The following is an 11,486-nucleotide window of genomic DNA, read 5'->3' on the forward strand; positions in this document are numbered from 1 at the left end:
GCCTTTCTTTTCTTCTTATTTTCACAAAATTGCTTTTGTTTTGCGGTGCAAATCAGATAGACTACAGTCTAGCAAATTCTTTTGTGCACCTACATTAGCCAATTTTAACACATAACACTGACAGCACACAGACAACACAAAAACAACAGAGACACAGCTCACAAACAATACCAACAAACAACGCTGCGCCAACGTCATCCTCTGTTTTGACGTTTTGGTTATACTCCTTTTCTCATCAGTGCCTATTATCCTTCATGCAAATATTGTCACATCTTTCTTAAGCATCACCCTGCTTCAAATATTCAAACATTCTCTGAGAAACTCGCACTTTCCCTGCTTCGCCCGCAGCCATAGCACCCCTCGTGCGAGGGGGGGCGCAGCATCAATGTTGATTGGTCACAGGCTGGCCATTTCCTGCAACAACCATGATGCCGGCCCACCGCCCACACGAGCATAGCAAAGGCCCACGCGCACAGCCCCGCCCCGCGACAACGCGCGAGCGCAGGCACGCTTATCAGTCTCACCCTCTCAAAGGGCAGGCCAGCTTTGCTGTTGCGCCCTTTGTCATGTTCACATTCGACATCTTTCAATGTCTTCTACACAACATTTGTTGTCTCATTTGTCCACACCCTCAGCTACGGCCCTCAAGCGAGGCCGCGCTGATGTCGTTTCATCATCTTCCTGCCTATGCAACAACAAGCTCTCTTTGGATTTTTCTTCACTTCCCTTATTCTTCAATTTTTCTTTCATAGAACACACATCTCACTCACACACACACTCATATACACACCCACTCATGAGGATCCTCTGCGCGCACACGCACACACACCAACACAAAAGGATGACGCACAACATACGTATAAGACCACATAGATCCCACTAAGAACACCTTTTTGCTCGTCTTACTTGTCAGATTTATTCTTTATTTTACTTCTAGAAGCTATTTGTAATTCTTTTCCATTTATTTAGCCAATTTTAACTTCAGTGTTTCTTTATCTTACTTTATCCCTTTAACACAAATATCTCCTGTATATTTAAGCTAATTTCTCTTTAATTTTGGCAGCCAGGTTCCCACTTCATTACATGGAAACCTGATTTGATTTGGTTTTGGCCTAATCATAACTGTCTTTGTTAATTTGTGCAGTCACGTGCCATGTGACCGTTTTCTCCGCAATTCCAGCATTCTATTGGAGGTTGCACAACTCCTCTCCCTCAGCCTCTAAAGCCTCCTCTGTTAGACATTGCTCGCCCTCTCTGGCCTTTCTGTCCTCTGCCTGCATTTTGGTAAAAAGTGTCACTATCCTGGTCTACCAGAAAAGTGTCTTTTGTAGCTTTCATTCGTTTTCATTTTTGTTTGTCTATTACTACTTTTTCCGCATGGAGGGCATGATTTATGTCTATGATCTTTAGTTTTGAATTTGTAGCATGTGTTTTCTCTTCCCGCTCTTGTACTTCTTCTAGTTCTCCCTCAAATTTATATTTTTTAACCCATTTATCGAAATCTTTCTTTAAGTCGGTCGGGATCCTGCCTTTCAATTATTTTCCAATCTTTGCATTTTAGTTCATGTCGGGGTAGGGACTTTCGCTTACTATCTAAATTTCCCATGGTTTATTTTTCTAAATTTTGGAGTTGGTAGTTTGAATGGCACCTACAGTGTCCTAAAACCAACTTTATTCACAGGACAGTGGTTAAAAGTTCGATGTGTGGTAAGTCTCCTTTCACCTCCCCGAAGGGAGCGGAGAGTTTTTGCCTCTGCACCCACACAAAGCCACTGTTTACAATCCTGTGTGTTTATATAGAGGAGCGCTCAAATGAGATCACTCTCAGTCAAACCGTACACAAGCATACCACGCGCGATTTTTAATAACAGAGGAGTCCGCACTCCTGCTGCGGAATTTAACTAACGTAAAAAGTTAGGGGGCTCCACACCGCCCCTGCGGAATTTAACTGTTTCTAATTGCACTTGATAGGGTCTAGAATTCTCAAGGTCTTTAAGTGACTTCTTGTCACTGCTCGTTTTAAGTGACCTCGTCACCGCTCAAGTGACCTCGTCACCGCTCATTCATTTTTTAAGTGACCTCTTGTCACTGCTCGTATTAAGTGACCTCTTGTCACAGCTCATTCATTCCTTTTTAGTAGAATTAATATTCCTACTCACGGTCTGCTGATTCTCCTCCTCGGAAGATCTCGTCAACCCTCCCGGTGTCCAGCCGGACTGATCGAGACAGTCCCGTCAAAGGGCTTTTGTTTACCTCGGCCGAGGATTTTCGCCTGCGTCGAAGAGTCCGCTGGAACCGCCAGGTGTGTCGAGACCCCGGAACGAGCCCCCAATTTCTGTTAGGTTTTTTCGCTGACCGAACAAATTTCAAGAGAAGAGCAACAGCAAACAAACCACAAGTGAGACAGAATATTAAGTCTTTTCTCGCGAGGAGTGCAGTACAGATAGCTTCACAACAATCTCACTACACTAAATATCTGTATGCACTCCCGCTCTTTTTATTGGGATTTGCCCTACCCACAAATCGTGAGACAAAAGCCCCTAAAAGAGGAGGGGGAACGCATGTGGGCTTTGCCTCGTAAGGAAGAAATCACTAGGTGTTTACATACTGATAAGAACATGTGGGAAGAGGAATTTGAGTGGCCTGGATAGAGAAGAAAACCTTTGACCTCTAGTCAAAACATAGCAAGGGATGCTTTACGACATTGTGTAGAATGGGACAAGCTAGGTTATTTATTACTGGATACATACATTCCGACATAATCCTACGATTAAGATAGTTTGGAAAACCCTGACAATGATGGTCACTTGTAGGTTCATCTGAGGTGCAAGACAGCAATGAGGCATGTTGTTTAACAAAGTGGTCTTTGTTAGAAAGGAACTGTCTCGGTAGATGTCTTCTTTTTGCTGAGTTGTCAGCTGGTCCTGTCTGACCCAGCTGTAACCTCTCTCCTGACCCAGCCGTAACTTTTCTCTTCTGTGGTACATCATAAAAACAGCAAGGCCAAACAGCAAGCATATATTGCAGTAATACTGCGGTGAAGCATTGATTAGAGAACGCATGATAACATATATATATACATTTTTCTAACACAGCCAATCAGCTTCGGGAATGTACCACATCGTGTATCGGTGGACTGTGTGGAGAAGAAGAGAACCAAATGGAAGGCTGCCAAGATGGCGGCGTGATAAGACGGACTTTTTTGAGCTCTCAGCGCATAAATCCCTATTTCATACTTTCAATAACACTAACAACGAGATAAGGTGTGAGAGAAATAGTCTATACTTTTTTACAGATTTCTGAACTTTTGTGACCTTTTTTTGTCATTTTTCAACTACTAAGATCCGGCCGAGGAGACTCAGCTAGTGGCGGTAATGGTCGTGGGGTGGAAATAACCCCACTGTGCTAAGGAACATGACTGTGGTTCTGGGATGGAATGCTCAAACATACGAGATGAGGATAACTTCCCGCCACTACCTATGACTCCTACCAAGCCTCCTCTTGCTGAAAAACCTATTCTTCCCTCTGATGATATCTGATCAAAACTGACGCCCTCGAGAGAAAGAGTGAGGTGATACTTGCCGATATTAAACTACTGAATGAAAGAATGACTTTGATAGATTTGCAAATTGTGAGCCACTTGAAATGCACTAAGAAATGCATGATCTCGGACCAAGAGACATATGGACGATGGTGGAATCTCATATTGAAGGGATTGCCTGAAGCCAATAGGGAGAACGTACGGGAGGAGATTATTGGCATTTGCCAGCATCTACTCCCAGGTGAGAAGGAGAAAATCCCTGACGTTGTTGATCACAGGCTGGGTAGAAAGCGGCCAGATGGACAGCTTCGCTGGATCAACTTCAGATTCACAGCTCGGCACTACAGATAGATGGTGAGGCAGGAGGCGAGGAACAACGCTCATCTGCGCCGGAGCGAGGACCTGTCTAAGGAGGACAGAGAGAGCAGCAAGAAATTGCGGCACGGGATCAAACAGGCCAAAGATGACGGGATGACAGCTTATTTTGTGGCAGGTAGAGGTTTTATCAACGGCAAGGAGGTTATGGCAGTGTACAAATATAATGGTTACGTAGTTGTTCACTCGGTCCTTCTAGTAAAAGGTTTACTCTTACGTTTTCTCTTGTTTGATAAATATATTTGTGTATTGAAAAGCCTTAATATTTAAAGATATTATCATAGGAGTGTTAGGGTTCACAAATTATCTCGATTGTATGATTATGTTGGAATGTAGACTAGAATTATTAAGTTTGTTAAAACCTTTAACCTTTCCTTGACTCTGGAAGGTTTCCACATTCAGTTGTTGAAACTTTCCAAATGATGTGGAAACATTCTTGCTTAGTTAGTTATCTAAAATGCTCCACTAGTTTCTATTTCCACAACCTTGTAAAATAAAGCGTTAAGACCCTCTGCACTGATTAACCAGTTGTTGAGGTGAACACCAAACTTGTCCACTCTCACCCCCACCCTGTTTTCTCTCAATAAATATGCCCTTGCAAGAGGTCTAAGTCAGACTGCTCTTCAAACATCTCTGTATCACACAGGGTGCTGATGGCATCTCCGCTTGCAAGCGTAAAATGGCCAAACTGTCTCACGTGTGGTTCTTGCAAAGAAGTTAGAGTGAGCAACACTCTAACAAGGTGTAAACAAACAAACGTTGTATACAGTAATCCCTCGTTTATCACGGATAATTGGTTCCAAAAACCACCCGCGATACGTGAAATCCGCGAAGTACGGTCACCCTCTTATCTGTACTTTTTGTTTTTATCTGTACATTTTGTGTGTCAATAAATGTATATGAAACCATTTAAGTGCATATGTTATTATTAGAACATAAAATAATTGTTTCAAACATGTAAATATATTAATAGTATAAGTAACATACAGAAATGTTTGTATAAATATTGAAAATATGAATATTATACGTGAGTGCGTGTAACATGTTAACAAGAAGTACTGGGCAGGCTAACGAGTTAGCGGAAAGATGCTAATTCGCGATCGTGCTAACACGGACCTCTAAAGGAATTTAAACGAGCAATACTACATTGTCCTAAAGGTCAGACACATGTGATCGTTCCTTTCTCTTGTTAGGAGACCCACTTACATCGTCAATTACTCCTGTACCATTGTAACCGACATTTGTACACTGTGAGCAGACTTTCAGCGTCATGAACAAAGCCTGCCACAGAGCCCAGTGAACTGACCAACACCTCAGATCTATTCTGAGAATTGTGACAACGAAAGTAACTCCAAACTTTGATGCACTGGCAAAAAAGGGAGAACAACAACACTGTTCCCATTGAAATGTGAGTTTCTCTACTGTGTTATGAAAGAAATAGCAACTTGAACATGTACAAACAGCAGTGGTACAGTAGCTTAATTAACATGCAGCACATCGCTCTCAATTTAAAGACCGCTTTCTTTTGTTGGGTAATAATATGTTCTGAATGTTGAAAATGATTCCATTGATCTTTTTCCAGTAAACGTTGATTTCTTTAAAATTGCACCTTCAATCGTCTCTGTTTTTCATACATTTCAATCCCCAGGTTTAATAAATTACATTGCGTGTCCAAATGCTCCTGGCCCGGCCCCTTTGTCAAATTTTAGAACCCATTCTGGCCCGCGAGTCAAAAAGTTTGCCCACCCATGGGCTAGACGGTTGTTTGAAGTACTGTAGGGCAAAATGTTACAGTCGGGGGGAATCAAACAAAAACAAAAACAACATGCCCAACAAAGTCTTCTTTTGAAGAACCCCATTCATTCCCGTTCAGATGTTTTCTTTGTTGTATCACAGCAGCTAATGAAAGATAGAAATTGCTTTATCAGCCCTCGGAAGTATTCTGCCGTCATTAGGGTGCGTCATTTAATTGAAGGTCACACTGTCATTAGGGTGAGGCATTTAATTAAGTTTGCTTTTGTTCTCACACTTACAAACGTTGGTTTCTATTAGGCGAGTCTTGTTGAACAACATTTGTTCTTTGTCTTTCCTTAATGTAACAAATAATTTGATAGTCACAACAGGCAACTACTTACTTCACTGGTTCTTCTATATCAAACAATTTGTTTTAGGTTCATTTACCTGACATGTTTCGGCGGATCCTTCCGCCTTCCTCAGAGTGTCACTGATGTGACATCAGTGACATCAGTGACACTCTGATGAATGCGGAAGGATCCGCCGAAACATGTCAGGTAAATGAACCTAAAACAAATTGTTTGATATAGAAGAACCAGTGAAGTAATTGAAAAAGAAAAAACAAGATGAACTTAGTACAACAGGCAACTGTTCTCAGTTGGCGTCATCTAATTTTAACACGCTCTTATCTGTTTGCAACTTTGACTTTTTGTTATAGGTAGATGGTTGTTTGAAGTACTGCAGGGCAAAATGTTACAGTGGGGGGGAATCAAAGAAAATTGTACCGTTTTTTCCATGTATAATGCGCAAAATTTAACTAATTTATTGTCCTAAAATCTGGGGTGCGCATTATACATGGGTAAAATGTTTTTTAATTTTCTTTTTTTTTTTTTTTTTTTTTGTGAAGAAAATCATGGTACAACAATTTTTGAAGAAAATCTTGTCACGGATGGTTCTTTACAACGTCACTTTCCTCTCTTTTCATTTTAACCTAACTGATCGCGGTGGTGCCTTTCTGGGCAGTCGGAGAAATCAACGGCAACAAAAAAATACATCCAGCCTAGTTAAGAAATCACCAGAAAGATCACCATGACAATTGTGAATAATAAATAAATAATTATTATATATATTATATATATTATTATTATAATAATAAATAATTGTGATAAATAACTGGAACATCACTCAAATATTGGTGATCCCGTTGAGAGTCTCACATATTTCTTCGCTATCGAGTTTGCTACTGCATGCGCAGTGATACTGACCGGCAGAATAACATCCGGTTGTTCCCAAAGATGATCTTTTTTCTGAAATAATTTTATGTTTACGGACTTAAGTAACCCGGCCGGGTCATACCAAAGACTATAAAAATGGGACCCATTGCCTCCGTGCTTGGCACTCAGCATTAAGGGTTGGAATTGGGGGGTTAGATCACCAAATGATTCCCGAGCGCGGCGCCGCTGCTGCTCACTGCTCCCCTCTCCCCCAGGGGATGGATCAAAATCACACGGGGATGGGTCAAATGCAGAGGACAAATTTCACCACACCCAGACGCGTGTGTGACGATCATTGGGACTTTAAAAAAAAAAAAAAAGAAATTTAAAAAAAGAAAAAAGTCAAAATTTGGGTGCGTATTATACATGGGTACAGGCTTTTTTCCAGCATCAACATGCCATTTTTAGGGTGCGTATTATACATGGGGGCGCATTATACATGGAAAAAAACGGTATATCTAATTTAAACACCTTCGTTCTTTTTATTTATTACGGTATGATTGCATACCATAATAATCTCCTAGTAATAAATCGAATTATCAAACCAACCACAAACAATCGATTGCATACCTCATACAAATTAGCGCACCACGAATTAAATGAGTATATACATGGAAAAAAACGGTATTTCAATGTCTTAATAATGCAACTTGAGAAAACCTGAGAACACAGAACAGTGCATTTGAAATACTGTAAGGAAAGAAAATACCGCAATGTCTTAACATTACACGCGCAAAGAAATTACAGAAAAAAAATAGATAATGATGCAAACAAATGTTCATTACACAATATATAAATGAAGAGGTATGTATTAAATGTGTGTTACGGCTGTGATGTGTGTCACTGTCTCGCAATGTTGGAGGATGTCTGTTAACGAGACGTTATTGAACCGGGCCGGCGTGAACAGATTTGAGTTTCTGAACAAGAGGACACCTTTTTTGGGAGGGGGCGTGGTCATTTTTTTGGGTGTGTGTGTGTGTGGGGGGGGGGGTCATTTGTGTCCCAACATTTATTGGCCCGAATAACACAAAACAACATATATACAATAACAAAAACATATTTACACTAACAAAAACACATGTGTACACGGACATTTTTGAGTTTTAAAGTGGTACACTAAGTAAAAAAAGACAAAAGAAATACGGCCATTGGTGCATTTGAAGAAAAAGAAGGGACTCTTTTTCAGTCCTCCTCTTGCGTGGTGCCTTGGCACCTTTATCTGCCACAGACACTTGCATGTCAAGCACTCAGCTTCATAAGGATCACGACCCTGGCGAAAGCACGGGGATATTTTTATTCAACTCCTCCGTGAACGTGCATTTTCGTTTCAGCATTGCATGTAAAACACTCGGTGTAGTCTGGCCAGCCCATCCTACTTCGTAGCAAAGTCACTAGATTTGAGGAGAAGGGCGTGACTTAATTCGCGAACGATACAGAAAAACCTGCGATTGAGTGAAATGGAACGGCGTGGCAATTCTATTTGTACGGATAGCAGTAACTGTTGTAGAGAGAGCAGGAGAAAGGGATTGACGGCTGCTATAAAGTGAACCAACAGTACTTCGAAGGACATAAAAAGAGAACATACTTATAACGATTACGTGTGAGACGTCTTTGTTACATATAACAACAATTCACGATTGACAATGTACTGTACATGTAATATATTAGAGTCAGTCCAACAAAATCCCGGACGATTTTTAAAGTCCCCCCGGACATTTTTTTCGGGTCGATTATAGCAGTAGTTCTTAACCGGGGGTGCTCGCACCGAGGATGCTTCCTAGGGGGTGCGAGGATACCCTGGGGGAAATTTACAATTTTTCGGGGATAACTGAAAAGAGTGAAAAATTCTGGAAATCAAGAAGTCACTGTGTTAATTGGCATTAGGGATAATGCTAATTAAGCCTTATAGCTGTAAAGTAAACCAATTATTATTATAATAATTATATAGGGTTAGGGTTAGGGGTGCGAGCGAGAACTGGTTGGTGAATTGAATGGGGTGCTGTTAAGTATTATTGTTTATGTCCGCCCTTGGACTCACTGGGTGTATTAAGGTACCAATTCTGTTTACCCTTTTGTTGTTACATACGGTAATGACGTCACTACATTGATGCTACCGGGGAAGAAAGTCCTGTCACAACGGACATGCGGATTGTTGTATGGGATTGACTGACGGAGAAGTTGTTGCGTTTAGCGCCAGTGTGTTTGTTAAATAAATACGCTGTGTTTTCATCTGAAAAGGGAACCACGCATCGTCCTACTTTTCTCCACCACGCAGACAGCGGAAAAGTCACTGCTGCACACCATTTATTTGGTTAAGAAAAAGGAACCCCCCCTTTTTCACTTTACAGGTTATGGGCCCAGGGAAGGTTTGGACATGAGCTAACGTTAGCATCGGTAAGAAGACCGGACAAAGTTACCGCGAAGTATATACGTGAAACTTGTGTCAAGCTAACAAGAAAGCTATCCGTGTACCAACCACCTGGAAATAAGTGGACGTGTTTAGATTCCCGGAAGAAGTGAAACGTGAGTGGCGATATTTGCATGTTGTAAATGCTAAAGAAGCAAACAACCTAGCTTAGCAAGTGAAAAGTATTTTAGCAAGCTAGAGTGAACGTGGCGCGTCAACAACAACAATAAGAAAAATGGCAAGCACAACAGCAGGAATCATTGCAGCACAGCTGTTATTCGACGGTTCAGAAGATAAATATGAACTATGGGAAACAAGATTCCTGGGACACCTGCACATTCGTAAGTTAAAAAGGACAATTTTGAATGAGCCCGCAACAGACACCAGTGAAGAGGAATTAGCCCAAGATGTAGCTAAAAATGCTGACTGTTATGCAGAGCTGATAAGGCTGTTAGACGACAAAAGCTTATCACTTATCAGACATGATGCAGCTGATGATGGCAGGAAAGCCTTGAAAATGCTCAGAGAACATTATTCAGGAAAAAGCAAGCCAAGAATCATAAACTTGTATACCTCGTTGACCAGACTGAACATGACAGGTAACGAGAGTGTAACAGACTATATGATAAGGGCAGAAAACCTGATTACTGCTCTGAGGGATGCAGGTGAGACTATGAGTGATGGATTGACCATAGCAATGGTGTTAAATGGCCTACCTGATTCCTTCAAGCCACTAGCCGTACATGTAACACAAAATGAAGATACAGTTACATTCACCGATTTCAAGAGAAGGCTACGGATTTATGAAGAAACTGAGAGGATGAAACTAATAGAGTCTGCAGATAATGTGATGAAAACTTGTGTGAAGCCAAGCCGAGGCTCCACTAAAAAGCACATCAGCAACAGAAACGGTGAAGATTCTGCTGACCTGACATGCTACAGATGTGGAACAAAAGGGCACAAGTCAAGAGGATGTACCAGAAATGTTTGGTGCAGTTACTGCAACAGCAACACGCATCAAGAGTCCATATGCAGGAAAAAGAGGACTCAAGATGGAGCGAGACAAATCGCAGAGGGAGAGACTGGTAACCAAGATCAACTTTTCAAAGCAGAGCACATGAAAAAGAAGAGACTGTCAGATAACGTGAAGATGAAAGGCATCATGGTGGACGGGGGAGCTACATCTCACATTGTGAATGACATCCAGACGTTCACCAGCTTCGATGAGTCATTCAAGCCTGAGTCTCATTCAGTGGAACTAGCCGACGGGACCAAGTGCAGTGGAATAGCACAACGCAGAGGAACAGCGGTGATCTACCTACGTGACGATGCCGGGCGCCAGCAGACAGCGCAGCTGAGAGAGGCGTTGTACATGCCCTCATATCCTCACAACATCTTTTCGGTGGCAAGAGCAACAAATGGAGGAGCGACTATCACCTTCAAGAAAGGAGACAGTCACATAGTTACCAAAGACGGCAGCAGGTTTGACATCCATGAGAGTGATAACTTGTTTTATTTGCCAACCATTGAAAAGAATGTTATTGATAAATGTAAACAATGTGTGAGTCATGATGTGCAAACTTGGCACGAGATTTTTGGACATTGTAACTACGATGATGTACAAAGATTACAAGGTGTAGTGAAAGGTATGGAGATGTCACGCCCATTCAGGTTGACAGCTGCCGGACGCCCTCTTCCTTCTCAGCCCAGACTCACAATACTTTTCAGGCTTGGACGATTTTGTTTCTCCAGCGTGGAACTCATCTCCCTGACTCTAAAGTAAGTTTGAATCTTTTATTACACTGTTCGATCTTTTTTACTTCGCAGCCGGAGTGCCTGGGAGAGCGGAGGCTTCGTGGCCGTTTGTCTACCGTCGATCATCGGACACAAAGTATGGCTGCGGATCAAGAGGTTTGTACGGCTTCGTGCACCAACTGCACCCTTCTCTTAGAGAGATTGTCCCTGCTAGAGGGACGTGTCCGCCAGTTAGAGCAGAATTGCGCGATAACCGTAGATGTGGCGGATACAGTCGCGGACTGTAGTCAGCCCGCTAGCCCAGTTAGCATTAGCCCCAAGCGGCTTGCTAATCGCGATGAGCCAGGTAAGACGCATAGCCGTCCAAAGTCATCTCGGTCTACTGGCCGTCGCACTTTGG

General features: G+C 42.0%; 1 protein-coding gene across 1 annotated transcript; it reads left to right on the forward strand.

Annotated features, from left to right (window-relative positions):
• Positions 1-9,209: 9,209 nt before the first annotated feature.
• On the forward strand, positions 9,210-11,103 carry LOC119123966. The gene is made up of 3 exons (XM_037253385.1): positions 9,210-9,558; positions 9,621-10,830; positions 11,084-11,103. Exons 2-3 carry the CDS (start codon positions 9,849-9,851, stop codon positions 11,101-11,103), a joined length of 1,002 nt encoding a protein of 333 aa, XP_037109280.1. The 5' UTR covers positions 9,210-9,558; positions 9,621-9,848.
• Positions 11,104-11,486: the final 383 nt, after the last annotated feature.

This window comes from Syngnathus acus, chromosome 6 (assembly GCF_901709675.1).
Source record: "Syngnathus acus chromosome 6, fSynAcu1.2, whole genome shotgun sequence".
NCBI classification, from domain to species: domain Eukaryota; kingdom Metazoa; phylum Chordata; class Actinopteri; order Syngnathiformes; family Syngnathidae; genus Syngnathus; species Syngnathus acus.

What these genes read in the sequence shown, in the direction of transcription:
- LOC119123966 (XM_037253385.1), top strand. Translation starts at nt 9,849, where the DNA reads ATGCTCAGAGAACATTATTCAGGAAAAAGCAAGCCAAGAATCATAAAC. An exon ending in CAGGTTTGACATCCATGAGA is followed by an intron (nt 10,831 to 11,083) that starts GTGATAACTTGT and finishes TTGTTTCTCCAG; the next exon opens with CGTGGAACTCATCTCCCTGA.